This window comes from Corylus avellana, chromosome 9, assembly GCF_965113065.1.
Source record: "Corylus avellana chromosome 9, dhCorAvel1.hap1.2, whole genome shotgun sequence".
NCBI classification, from domain to species: Eukaryota; Viridiplantae; Streptophyta; class Magnoliopsida; order Fagales; family Betulaceae; genus Corylus; species Corylus avellana.
This window is the reverse complement of record NC_142498.1, coordinates 14,150,330-14,165,704: the sequence shown is the minus strand read 5'-3', so window position 1 is coordinate 14,165,704 and position 15,375 is coordinate 14,150,330. Positions and strand designations below refer to the sequence as shown.

At 33.5% G+C, this 15,375-nt stretch overlaps 1 protein-coding gene across 1 annotated transcript; it reads right to left on the bottom strand.

Annotated features, from left to right (window-relative positions):
* Positions 1-1,036: 1,036 nt before the first annotated feature.
* Positions 1,037-10,808, bottom strand: LOC132189672 (glycosyltransferase BC10). Its single transcript, XM_059604435.2, has 11 exons — positions 10,384-10,808; positions 8,696-9,220; positions 8,011-8,109; positions 5,688-5,788; positions 5,517-5,588; positions 5,246-5,336; positions 4,646-4,726; positions 2,212-2,271; positions 2,007-2,129; positions 1,662-1,700; positions 1,037-1,562 (listed from the first exon to the last, which is right to left on the bottom strand). Exons 2-11 carry the CDS (start codon positions 9,077-9,079, stop codon positions 1,434-1,436), a joined length of 1,179 nt encoding a protein of 392 aa, XP_059460418.2. The 5' UTR covers positions 9,080-9,220; positions 10,384-10,808; the 3' UTR covers positions 1,037-1,433.
* Positions 10,809-15,375: the final 4,567 nt, after the last annotated feature.

The window sequence follows — 15,375 nt, the reverse complement described above, 5'->3', positions numbered from 1 at the left end:
TTCTTTGTATTGAAATAGAATAGGTATTACACCAATAAGATTTTGTGTTTTAATTCATTTAAATATTTTATTGGATTTTTTTTTTCGTTTTTGTGATTTATTTGGATTTTCTAGCATTTTTTGAAAGTGTTGAAGAAATTTATTTGATTGCATTAAATATTAAGTGAAATATGTGTTTTATTTTGTATTAAAAAGAAGAGAGAAGATTTTGTTTATTTTACTCTGTATTTTATGAAATGATTAGAACTTTATAGGTTTTATTTGTATTGAAATATAATAAGTATCACATCAACAATATCAAAGTTTTCTACTAATTTTCTATTAATATTTTGATAATCAGAATTCAAGTTTTCTTCTTGCTATTTTTTTTTTTTTCATATACTTTTCATTAAGTACATGTTTGCAACACTTCAAAAAAAAAAAAGTAAATGTTCAGGAATGTACCGGTGTACAACATTTAGTATGTATTTTTATTAAAAGAGGTGTGATAAATTTTTGCACACACATATTTTAACTTATAATGAAAAATAAGATGCGATGCATTTAAGATTTTGAAATTAAATTATAATGAAGAATCTCGCGCATAGCACAAGTTATGTGCTAGTTAACATAATACCCGAACCCACCCCGCATACCTGATATCCGGGGGATAAAATCAAATGTAGCCGGGTTGACGGGTTACAATTTTCAAACCCGCATGTTGTGGGTCAGGTGCCAGAAATGGGCAATACCCGGCCCACCCCACGCCCAGCACTAATCATATATTTTCCAGATGGGTTACTGATTTTCTGACCCGACCCAATCGGAAACACAAAAATCATTACCAATACAAAGCCGATTGAAGCCCCCGGCCAGCCCATCAGCTCGTATCTTGCCCAGGATGAAGGTAATGTGCAAATTTTAAGCTTCTCTAACTAAATTAATACAAATGTTCGAATGAACCATGTAGGCACATTGTAAGAACTCAAGTACCATTTTAACTTGCTACTCACAATCTTTTCCTTCTTTTTTTTTTTTTTTTCTCAACTCAAAAGGATGAATTTCAAGGCTCTATTGGCGTTTAGTATTCAGAAATGCACCTTGTCATCATCATCTTTTACAAAGACTAACCATAGAAGCGCGGAAATAGTTCCCCCAAAATTTTCTGCTACAGCACTAAAACATTCATGGCCCGAATTACAGGGGAAAAAAAACAATTCACCCATCCCCCAAGGAAGTGGCACTAACAACCTGTTAGTCTCCTGCCAACTCAGGTCACCCTAATTGCTATGCCAGTTGCCCTTGCACTCAAGAATTGTACTTCGGGATCATTCAACCCTAAAAATGTGACAATTTACAACTTCATAAGCTATATGGGAACCAAAGATCGAGCAAACGGGTCAAAAGCAACAATTGCTTCAACCAAAGAATTTAGAGAGTCAAAAATATCTTGCTCATATTGCTGTATAATTGGAGAAAATGTGCAACAAGTTATCAAGAGCTTCTGGGTAGAATTTCCTGGCAAAGAGGTAGCAAGGCCGTTGTACACCATTCCATAAGCAAGCCCATTTTTGCACTTCCTTCTGTTGAAGAAGAAGAAAATAAAAAAGAATGTTATCAGATACTACCCAAACCTATCCACCCGTGAAAATTTTAGTCAGGATTCATTGTATAAAGCATACCTTCTCATCACTCGTTACATGCACACTTACATCAATTGACTGCAGATATAACATCATCAAAGTGTCAATCAAAATCCATATCTCATTGAGATAGCTACAATTTCTATAATGATGTGTTCAAATTGACATGGCAGCAAAACTAGGGTAGTAGATGACTTTCTTTCCCAACCATGATACACAATTATTGGTAGCATGGAAGGATTGTAATGGAGAGATGAACTGATTTCCCCAAGGAATAATACCACAAGAATAATTCTCTGTGATACATGTCTCAACAAGATACACACATGCTCACATGCATGGCTGCTTCATGCAAAATATCGTATAGATCAAGCAGAATCATACCGTAATATTCTTTAGAAGCTCTTCCGTAATATCCTGAGCCTTGTATGATTTTGGGTGCCACTTTCTCTCAGACCAATCAACATGTGTAACTGACCAGTTAGCAATTCCAGCAGGATCGATCATCTGAAAACACAGTCAAAAGATTCAGTCAGAAATGCTAAAAATAAGACAAAGCCAATGATACAACATTGACAGAAATTCTCACATGGAAAAAGGTCGGCAGGTAATGTTCATCAGCAATGCAATTGCGCCCCTCCAAACCTGGCTGTAATAACAAGAATATTGTCATTTAATGTCTATTGGCGCCTTCAACCACATTTACAAAAATTCATAGTTTCAAAGATCCCAGTAAGCATATCTTAACAATGTTTCCTCTAAACATTTATAACTCAGGTACCCAATTATCAAAGTTTAATTGTTTACAGAATAGATGTTGCCGAGGAATTAGAAGAAAAAAAGTAGTGGGGAGATATCAGGTACCTCACAATATTTTACAAGTCAATGCAATGAGCAAAATTATGAAGCCCAATCAAACAATAAAAACAAATGTAGATCCAAACATACAAGTGTGAAAAGAAATAAAACAAGATATAGTACAAAATTGTCTTCTCTAACAATTTGCCTTACAAATCAGAACGATCTAATGCAATTCCAAGTTTCCTAAAGTTCAAACTTCAAGATCAGCAAAAGAACAAATGTTAGCCCAATTGGCAGAGATTTGGCTAATTAATATTTCCTTTTATTCAAGTATGATAATGAAATGATACATGGTACAAGCTGGTCTATAACTCAGATTGTATTAAAAATTTATACAAATATCAAAATCCTCTACACTTCCTGTGCAAATCGTGAGCAACAAATACTGTTCTTAGTTCATCTATTACGCCAAAGGCTAACATATAAAAGCATGAAACTATAAACACTGACAACATAGCTAGAAACCACTTTAAGTAATAAAGCTTAAATGTTAATCAACTTTCTATTTGTGACATACTGGTGTCCTAGTGTCATCGAAGGAGACATGCACTTAATAAGTCCTAAAAGCAGCATCCATTTATCAAAATGAGAAGGCCCGTCATCGTATCAACGGATCATAGGAAGAAGGGCCATAAATTGGTCGATAAAAATAATAAATAAATAAAGGGCATGAGAACGTACCATAGCAGGTTTGAGATAAAGAAAGAAGAAAAAAAAACAACAAACTAACAAACAAAGAAGTGAACAAAACTGGTTTAGATAGGTCCCTACGCACCGGTGACAAAGCGTAGAGGTCACTTTAGCTTGTTGTACCAGAGTGGTGTACGCTATTTGATTACATGGCATTAAGACATTAACATACTGAAGTTTTTTTTTGATAAGTGACATTAACATACTGAAGTTATACAAGCCCCGCAGAATTTAGGTAGGTCTGGAAGATATGCTTATCATGTAGACTTTAACAGCTTGCTTATGCTCAACATCATCAATAGAAACATCAGATGCATTGGAGCCCACTATCTAAAACAAAAATAACCTCCCTCAAGTTTCTCATACACACACACACAAACACACAGAAACATACACCAAGAAAAGAAAAGTGTTGTGAACCAAGCATTATGGCCACTGATTCAGGTAACTTTCCCAGAATAATTCCGCCATTGACCAGGTAAGATACAATTCTGATTGTTAAACCACTCATTAGTTTCCCAAATATCAATGATAAAGTCATGATACATAAATCTATTTGCTTCTGTAGAACAACCAAGGGAATGTCTAACTTGAGTAAATAGGTCTCACTTGCAAGCCTTTTTCTCTTCCAACCCCACAAACCCTATCAACTGTATGATAGAAACTTTGAGGAATGGGAAAGGACGTTGGGACAAATTGCATCTTTTTTCTACAAAACATTGTATCTTTGGACGGTGGCTTATGTGTCTCCTCTAACAATTGGTTATAGTGATTTCCTTGTTCATTTTGTTTTTTCTAGTTAGGTGGATCATTTTTGTATACTTCGAGTGTACTTAGGAGCGCCTTACGCTTTCAATGAGATTGGTTTATCACTTATCAAAAAAATCTGTATGGAGAAGAACACTTAATTATAAAGCCAGTAAACTGGTGAGCTTGACTGAGAATTACTTTTATTGTTTGCAAATGATCCCTGTACAACAGTTGCATGAAATAAACTAACACTGAAATTCCAACACTTATTATGATTCTGCATGACTTCAGATAATGTTGAATATAAAACATAATACTTGAATGATGCCAAAAATGTTTCTTGCACATATTGAAAATCTTTCTAGCATATGCCTTGCTAGTCAAAAAATTTTCCATGTGGTTTCAAATAAGATGAGAGAATAAGATATAAAAATACTTAAGGGCAGAAGATGTGATGATGATATTGGAACCAATAAACCATCAAAGTTTCAAATTTGTGTTATAAAATCTAAATTTTCGTAAGGTACAACTAGAGGCCAATGGCACAATACAAACAAGCATCTTTTAGAGTGTGCACAAAACAAACAGTATCAAGAAGAAAACATTGTGCATAACATACACATGTATCTCCATTACTAAAATTAATTTTCAGGAAAACACATACAGCATTATTAAATTTTCTGAAATCACAAAGAAGATAGAAAATGTCACATGAAATTCACCTTGCAGTAATCCCGGAATTTAGAGTAGTAAAGATAGTCAGCCATAACTATCACAGCATGCTGCCGCTTCATTGAAAACCACTGAACAGAAATCAAAGCATTAATAGTTACCTATACATGATATTAAAAGAGGCTTAAATTCTAGAGGTGCTGCATGTTTGGTATCTCTAAGCCAAGAAACCTTTCATCGCCACTAACCCTGTCCTAAATATTTTTGGTGAAAAAGGGTAAAGCTCTTACAGCAGGATGCAACAATGCATCACCTATTATGTCATTGGTTTGAATTCAAAAACCAAAATCTAGAAAAACCAGCCATGAGATAATTTGTCAAAAGAACTGTTGAAGTATTAATGAGGCCATACTTATAACTTGTGCTATTGCTCTACTGGTAGCGCATGTTCAATTAACAAATTTTAAAAGCTATGGAAAGACGGCAATGTTTATTCAATTTGTACCCCATCTAGAAAAGGGCTGCTGACTAGTATATAAACTGCGTGGTTAGTCTAAGTAACTGTCCTTACAGCAATATACACACACAGTATTCTACGCATTGCAAACTATACCCCCACCCTCATCATCATCATCTTAGTCAAAATATACCTGTGCACCCTTTCTAAAGTCTTTCTTCTCAATTTCAGGTAACATGTGTTCTGAATACCTGCCATTTCCATGTGGACCAGGATCCTGAAAGCTGGGGGGGGAGGAAAGAGGAAAAGGAAAGGAGTGAATCAACAAGATCCAAATCAATTCTACAAGATGAAGAATTTCAAATTTGAAGAAAGCTATAAATTCCAAAAGATGAAGAATTTCAAAATGGAATGCCTACTCCTATCCTTACAATAATCCATTTTAGAAAAAAGCTTTCACTTACCAGTCAACATAGCTGACATTCGTATGCATCAGATAGTCGTAGATATAGTCAAAATTGTGCAACGGTACACAACTGTGATGCCAGAAAGATTTCAGCAGAAATTGATAACGGCAAGTAATTACAATTAGTAGGGGAAAAAAAGAAATCCAAGTAATCCTACAATCTCATCACCTATCAGAAAGTAAAAGAAAATGCTGGTTATCAAGATCTTGGAGAGCATTTGCCAATAATCGTCTCTCTGCATCAACCATTGAAATTTTCCCCCATATGACCTGCAAAATTGATCAAGCAACTAATCTTATTAATTTAGCTGCACACCAATCACAATCTCATTAACCCAGAAAAATAACAATAATAATAATAATAATAATAATAATAATAATAATAGCTACAAAATACTTTAACAACAACTGCTTATGCAAATCAATATATGATTTTTACAAACAATTAAATTATCAAAAGAATTATCCATCAAAGAAGCATTAGAACTTTTTGCTAACTATATTATGTAGACTTTAAGAAATACATTTCAGGAGGGAGGAAAAAAACAGAGTTCCTACGGTTCAAGGTTTCTTTTTTATAAGTAATCAAAAATTCATTGCAACCGTTCAAGTGACGAGTGTTATCCTCAACTAATGTCAACATTCACTTCAATAATTATTCTGTGTGGAGTATAATTATCATTATTTCAACAATTTTTATGCAATGCAATCAAATGAGACAGTAGTTCTTTTACTTTTTTTGAGATAGGCAAACAAAACTTACCCAACCATGTGGGATTGGATCTATGAGTTCATCCTCCACCCCTGTTAGTGGTGGAAGGAGATGCAATTTGATCGAAAGACCACTGGCTAGTAGATGTGTATATAGTTATTAGATGGAATTAGTTTGGTTAATTTTGAACTTAAGTAAATTTGCTAGAACTTTAGAATTCTTTCTTGGTTTATAATTTAGGTACCACAAAACAATAGATAACAGGCACAGATTGCTTTAAGGTTGACAAGTAAAAACAAGACTAAAGCATGCTACAAAGAGGCCCAGAAGCTTGGGCCATCTAAGTTTTTCCGCCTTGCTCAACTTGCCCTGTCTTCCAGAGCGAGGGGACTGCCACCAAATAATTAATTTCAAATCTTAGATATAGGATGCAGCATACATCTCAGACGCACTTACACAGCTTTTTCACAAAGAAGATATGGAAATATAAACTGTTTATTAGAAGTCCTTGATTCATTTAAAAATTATACATCTTACCAGAAATAGAAAATTCAAGAAATTAAAGAAACTAGAACAGATACAAGGCAAGCTGAGCTTTTCCCTGACACAATTCACATTGGTTTGCTTTATTTGCTTTATTCTTCAATCATGTGATTGAAGATCAAGCTAGGTCGGTTCAGTTCAAGGACTAGTCAAAAACTGACGAAACCCAAATAAGTTGCACCCCTTGCATGACTTATGCTACGAAGAATGCTTCAGCCATAAAAATTGGACCTAATAATTGTTTCTGTATATTTTTCAGTTTTGACAAGTACAAGTTTTAAAGCAAGACTTATATATTTAGAAGGTTGCCTTACAAGTCTTTTAGGGTTAAAATGTCTTTGATTTGAGTATAGGGGTTTAAATTATAAGAGCTTCGGTACTCAGTATCAAAATTCTAATTTTATTAAAATCCTGCACAGAATCTAAAGTTATGCATTTAGCATATTCCAAGGCTTCCTTACAGTTTCTCAGAGTTCTAGGAGCATTTACTTGAGTTACAACTTAGTCCTTTGGGTAGTTGGTGCATAGAAAAGCAAGATCAATGCAATGAGGCTGTCCCCCACATACAAAAGCTCATGTCACCTAAGTAGCTTGGACACTTTAACAATGAAGCCGTCATATCTTGCCCAAATCAGTCAACAGGAATTTCTTGAGTATATTGACAATCGAGCATAAACCTTTTTATTTTGGTAAAAATACCAAAACTTGTTGGACACTACTAGACATGTATGAAACTTCTTGACCATATCCTAATCTTTTAGGATTTTTCATATTGACGCTATATATAACATATCACACACATTTCCTCTATCTATTTTAGTGAATCAAAGGTCTTGAAAGTCTTGGTAGATCGAATTTAGTTACAGCACATCACTCCCACTTGATAAGTTTCCAATAAAGCAATTAGAGAACCATGACCTACCCATCTTCATTGGCCACCTATACAAAATAATTCACATCAAAACCAAGTTAGAAACTTATGCTTATGCATAACTTTCTAAGCAATTGAAGTCCTGGTTTTCCTATGGATGCATGATTTCTATTCCCACAATAGAACAAGAAAAAATCCAGCTATCACTGCAAGAAAAGGGGATCTTATAAAATTCTTCCACAAACAGAAAAAAGAACAAAAAAATTGTAGAATGATTGCAACAAAGTTTTGTTAAAACACATATCACAGTATAATACTTCTAATGACTGTAAACTGAGATTGCATTTTGAAACTAAATTTGTGAACCTGATCGCTGCGTACGTCTCGATTAGAAAAGTAACGGCTGACATGTACAGGTTTGTCCTTGGATGAATGCACATAAACGGAAAATTTGCCATCGTGACCCTGCCAAAAAAATGGAAATCTTTAGCGAAATATAATGTATATATTAAAAATGATAGTCTGAGAAGTAAAGGATCAATCAATAACAGGTACCACATGCATTACCATATCTTAGAATTTAGTATCATATCCTAGAATGTGTTTCATAGGCCAACTCCCAATGAATCAACAGAATTGCACTATATAAGGGCAAACAATAGACATGATGGATAATTTTGACGTCCACAAATAAGGCATTTGTCATCATTAATAGACATGTCTACCATGCACATAATGTTGTCCATTAAAAACTGAAAAGTTGAAGATCTAAAAAGGAAAGAGACAGAAGCAGCAGAACCTCCATCCATTTTAGTGGAAGTCATTCAGAACCAAAGCATCATGTGAATCCACTATTTGCAGTTTACTAGTTCAGAAAAGCAATAGTTGACAGAAGTCAAAATCAACAGAAAAAAAAAAAAAAAAAAAAAAAAAAAAAAAAAATGCAAGATATGCATGGTTCGGACGAAAGTAAGAAAGAAACAATTCATAATCAAGAAGCATATCTATTTCTCAGGCCAACCAAGAGAAAAAATAAGAAATAGAATCTTACATGGAAAAACTTATCCCACAGCTTCTCAAAAGGCAATGAACCCCGAGTCAAGAACATGAAGGCAAGTTTAGAATTATGGGATTGAATAGGAGGTCTGTTCAGAATATCTTTAATCACAACATGAGACGCAAGTTCTTCATCAGTATATTCTCGTGCGGGAGCGGGTGGAAGCCAATAAGAACTTTCGGGGCAAGTTCTAGAAGAAAATATGTAACATGCAGCACTGCTCTGGGGTGGATACATATAAGCACAAATTAAAAACACTGTGACCAACGAAACCAAGACAATAATCCACATAGGCCTCTTCATAGGAGGACGATGGCGAGCAACAGGCAAGATCTGCATATCACCCATGCCTACACGCCACGGCTGACCTGTCTTCATCTAGAAGAAATGCATCATAACTTCATCTCCAAGCGAGGCCTGTCTCGTCTTTTGTCCCCATCAATCACAGTACTCTTTTTTTTAAGGAATTAGTATTTAATAGCCTTCTAGAGAACCCTCAACTGCTTGATTAAGATGAATCTGAAATTGGAATGCAAACCCATTAGCAGGTCAAATAAATATTATAAATGCATTGCCTTCCTACTGACCCTATTTGATAGAAGAATGTCCTAAAGTCAAAACACATACGCACAGACACAAACAAAGATATACAGATCACATAATTTCAAGGGAAGCAGCATTAAAACGCTAAGTTCTACAACGTGGTAGAGTTTGAAGAAACAGAGACAGAGCACATAATCTAACAACAGCTCGCTCAACATTAGAAAAGAAAAATAAATATTAACCTAATTTGCCCGTTTGAAGAGCCATAGACTCTATACTCCTAAGCATCTATTACGGAATCTTTTAATTCGTCCATCAAAAGGGGGAAGGGGGGGAGAGACAGAGATAAAGAGGGTTGCTTGATCAAGTCCCCAACCCAAAAATTTTCACAGGGAAACAGTAATAAAACCAAATGACAACCAAGATCATAAATCGAACTCATACGAACCAATTAAAGCTTAAAATCGGATGCTTAGAAGAGAAAGTTAAGTAAATTAATAAAACAAAAAAGTAGGTTTGCCAATAATTCTTGGGCTAAAAAAGAGGAGCAATGTTAAAGCACCCAACTAAAACGCCATAACAGACTCAGCCAAGCAGTACCATATCAAAAAAACCATATTCAAGATCAAAGTATTTTCTCTCTTTTTGTCCTCTCTTTTCTAACCGTTTCTCATCAACCAAACAGAGTAAAAGTGCATACATTTGAAGCAATTGAAAATTAAAATTCCAAAACAGAAAACGTGATATGGGGAAAAAAAAAAAAAAAAAATTGTATAAACAAAAGAACAAAACAAGAAAAGGTTAATGATTAAGCAAACCCTTTAAATTCCAAGTTGCGAAGCAGACCAACGACTTGAACAAACCAATACTCCCATTTCTATACGTATATATAACAAAATCCAACGCTCACGTTGAAAAAGTCAAACCCAAATTCAACCTACCCCAAAAAACAAAGACTCGCTCAAATCCAAAATGCGCACTCTATCGCACCTTAGTCAACCCCCCCAAAATTTCCCCATACACGCCGTTTGATTGCCGAGAAAACCCATGAACGTAATTACAAAAAAAACCTTCCGGATTGTAAATTAACAGCGAAAACAACTCATCTAAATCCCTCCCTCCGGAAAATAATAGATTACCTGGAAAGTAAACGAGCTAAATCGAGCTCACTGAGATCCCCAATCCACGCAAATCTGGACCCTCGGTTCAAAGATCTAGTGGCTGAAGCTTTTGGGTAATGGCTTTTCAAGATCTAGGGCACGAAACAATGACCAAGAATCAGACCTAGACTCGCTGAGAGAGAGAGAAAGAGAGAGTTTTCTATGTATATATATACACATATATCTATATATGGTGTATTGTGAATATGTGTTCGATTTTGGTTTGATCCCTTAGACGATTCGTTTTCGCTTGTTTCGCCCTATCAAATTCTCTGGCCAGACGAGAGAGAGAGGGTGGAGGAAACGGGGCACTGATCCCTTGTGCTTCTGCTTGTGCTCCCCCAAACAAAATAAGCCATTTTAGCCGGCGATTTATTTATTTTATTTTATATGCCTTAACAGCATTTGTAGCGCGTGTGAGCGTCTCCTTCTCCACCACCAACAAGAAATGGTCCAATTTGCTTGGCCAAGTGGCTACTCTCTTCTGTTTAAAAGTCAATTGTGAAATATATTTCTTATACTTGTCTCTTGGATTAAACTTTGGGGTAATAATTTACTTTAGTTATCAATTTTTTTAAAATATTTTCAGTATCCTCACTATTTTAGTTATTCATTTTTACTATTCTATTTAAATATTGTTTTTTAATCATTTCTTTATTATTTCTCTAACATTTTATATTTTTGAATATTTGTCTTTTTCTCAATAGTCATATTTATGATTTTTTTTTTTTTTCCTAACGGTTATTTTTTAAACAATTTTTATTTTCCTAACAGCTTTATTTAAAAAAAAAAAAAAAAAAAACAATTGTCATATGCTTTCAATATAAATAAGATGGTTTCCTCTCCATTCACCTTAACTAAGGGAGAGGAATGAAGTTTTACTTGGTAATTACTGTTCACTCACCTAAAGAAAACCCACTAATTTGCTAATATTTTATGAGTATTTTTGTGACTTTTAATGATTTGACTCACCAAAATAGCTATTTGGTGAGTACACCAGGCAAGAGCAGACCTGCTTGTTGGGTAGGGGAGACGAAAGTCCCCTTATTAATTTTAAAATCCTTCTTAAAATATACGTTTTTTTATAATTTTGTCCTATCAAAATAATATTTTTGTCCCTCTTTTAGCTTGAAAAGCTGAAAATGTCCCTATAGAACTTTTAGAGAAAAGTTTACATACCCTTATTAAATTACCACATAATTAATAATGTGTCCCCCAAACTACCAAAAATTATCAATGTTTCCCCCAATGACAAAACTACCCTTAGTAAAATAAAAACAAAAACAACTAAAACTTCTAGAAAAAAGAAAATAAAAATAAACCTTTTATAAGAAAAAAAAAATTAAAAATCGTTTTTTTTTAAAAAAAAATTTATGTTTTATAAAATAAAATATATATATTCGTTTAAAAGAATAAAAATTAAAAAAAAAATTATATGGTTTAGAAGAAAAAAAAATTAATTAAAATTTTCGTTTAAAAAAAAAAAATTGAATTTATAGGGATATTTTTCTCTGATTAAGAAATATTTATGAGTATTTTTATCTTTTTGCTAGCCTTCGAAAATATTGACAATGTTTTAGTAGTTTGAGAGGAACATTGTCATAATTGAAAGTTTAGATAAGACATTTTTTATAATTTTGTCCATTAATATTTTTGCCCCATGTTCAAATTTTTTAGAGGTAATTACATTTTTTTCCCATGAACTACAACGCATTATCACTTTGCCCCCATGAACTGACAATTATATTGCCTGACCCTATCAAACTACCATTTTGTGGCCAAAACCCCCATTCCGTCAGTCAAAGGTGTTAATTCAAATGGTCAACCCGTCACGTACGCCCTACATGCCATATTGAAATGACAATGCATTGTAGTTGATGAGGGAAAATGTGGGATAGAAAATTTCAAGATGGCATGTGGGGGCCGCACATGACGGGTTAACCATCTGAGTTAACGCCTTTGACTGATGAAAGTGTGGTTTTGAACACAAAATGTAGTTTGATAGGGTTGTCAGTTCATGGGGGAAAAGTGATAATGCGTTGTAGTTGATGGGGGAAAAGGTAATTACCCCAATTTTTTTATTTTACTTATGCTCCTCTTCTAATCTAGAAAACTAAAAATGTCCCCATTCATGAGTCCAGACTCCAGTTCGCTAAATTTATATAAATGATTTCGTTTCTTGTAAGCTCCCCTTATTAGTTCGAATTCATCTTCCCTCATGTTAGAGACACAATAGGATAAGAAAACATTGAGTTAATAATTCATTCAAGAATTCTTCTTGCAGCTGAATTAAGGGTTACATTTATAGGAAACTAATTGAATTTGTACAAGAAATGTAATCCATATTATTAACCTACTAATTTAGAATTGCCTTTTGTAGAAAAATAACTATTGTGGATCTTTTATTGATGGAATAAAATTCTTGAAGATTGATGCCTTCTCATGTTTATTATTCAACCTCCATATATGATGTCCTCCATTACCTGCCTTTCCATGTTTATTATTCTACCTCCATATATGCTACCCCCCATTACCTCTTGCCTTTAGGAGAATCTTAACATCCTCCCCTTGTGGTCATCTTAAAAACAAAAATTTTGTCCTCCCACACTAAAAATCTTAGTTCTCCCTTGTATTAGGGAATACTCTTAAACGGGTCAAACCTTTCAATCCTAGCCTGCTAAAATCGTATTGAATCTTTAGATACATCCTCCAAATCCAATAAGAAAGAAGAGTTTGATTTTAAGTACATTCTTTAATACAAAATAGCTAGCTCTATTCATAATGCCTTGCCACATATAATTTGTGGCACGTTACAAAATTTTTGGCTCGCATGTAGTAAAAAAATCATTGAAAAAGTTTTTTAGATAGGAATAAGTTAAATATGCCTGGAATGGTGATTATAACTTCACAGTTCCTTATTAAATCTTTACCTTTTATATTTTATGGCTAGGCCACGGGTTCATTAATGTTGTAAATTATAGTATGAAATTCTTCATATGGCGAATTACCATATATATATGAAATTCTTCATATGGCAAATTACCATATATATGTTTTTTCTCATTAAAAATGGAACTCATTTGGGAACCATATGAAGAGTTATTATTTCTCACTTCAATATGAACAATTTGTTCCATGGCTCATGGAACTTTAATAACACATCAAACAAATATTAAAATCCAGATGTATTTACATTAATGTGTCTCTTTAGAGTGCATTTGATTTTCTCAATGAAATGAAATTATTACATTTTGTGTTCCATTTCTCTTGAAGGCAAAAACACATACTTTTATAAATGGCGTTGTCCATAAATAGGAATCATTTGTGTTGTAGATGTATTTATGTATTTATATAAGTTCGTTCTATAAAACATAAAATTGACATAATATACTATAACTTACAAGATCTTGACTATCATGAATTTCACAATAAATTAATAAAATAAACATACCAGAATCTATTGCTTCTTTTAATTCTTCTTTGAAAACATAAACACCAAAAATCGATTTCTCTCGCTTGACCCACTTAAGGTACACGAAGATGATGAAAATTGCGTACATTTATAGGGCAAAGAGAGGACCGGTTTCCTTTATTCCTTTATAACTCAACTTCCCATCAAAGTAAAAGTTAATTCAATAGGAAACCACTTCTCTTAATTAATTAACCAATAGTTTATTAAGGATTATGATTAAATCTCATAACTTAAGGAGTCTAATAAATACTCATATGTGCCATGTTATGTGGGACATTAAATTCTTACATTCTCCCACTTTGCCCATATGACTAATATTGTTTTAGACTCAATGAGGTTAACATTAGGTACACAAAATTTTAATCCATCCTTACTTTAATTTGGTAATCCTAAATACCATAATTAAACAAGCCACTAATGTGAGTCATGTCAGTTGTACATCAAAATATGACATAGTTCCTTCAATGTACCACAACACTAGCAACTTGTTCAATCATGGTTCATAAATGAGAAGTGTCTAAAAATGATCCACAAAAATGTCTTTTTTCAAAGACTATCCCTGTTGTCATTCATCCAATCTTATATGTACGTACAAAATGGAAAATAGGAAAATCAGAAGCATATTTAATGAGATCTCAAAAGATGTCTAATAATATAAATAAACATTATGCAATCCATAAACATTATGAGCATTATGGGTTACAATCAAAACTCATTATGTTAACATATTCCTTAAATGTCTTTGTTAGTAACCCTTTAATGGATCTGCAATCATGAGCTCTTTATTAATATGTTCCATAGACACTCGTTGTTTCTGAATTTTCTCCTTAATGACAAAATATTTAAGCTTCATATGCTTATAGCATCTTTAGAATATTTGTCGTTCTTCGAGAAAAATATAAATGCAGAATTATCACAATAAATTCTCAACGACTTGGCATTAGTGTCGACAACTCCAAGTCCTAAGATAAAGTTCTGCAACCATAATAAATGAAATGTGGCCTCAAAGCATGCCACAAATTCAATAGAGTCTGAATTAGAGTAATCAATCATCTCTAAATAATCAAACCTCTTAAAAATGAGCATAAAATCTTTTAATCCTCCCAAGTATCTCATCAATTCTTTGCAACTTTCTAATGATTCATTTTAGGATCATTTTGGTATCTGCCCAACATACCAACTGCAAAATTGATGTCTAGTCTAATGCAAGTCTGTGCATACATCAAGTTTCTTACAATAGAAGCGTAAGACTTCCATCATTTTTCGACATTGCATAAAACTAAACTTATCCTTTTTTCTTTTTCTTTTTTTAATGAATTTGAGCAACACTAGCTGAATATTTCTCCATGCCAAATCTCTCTAAAACTTTTTCAATATATCGTTATTGAGACAACCCTAACAAACTACGTGATCAATCTCAAAATATTTACATTCCTATCACATAGGTTGCCTCACGCATATCTTTCATTTCAAAGTTCTTAGAGAGAAATTCATTGGAA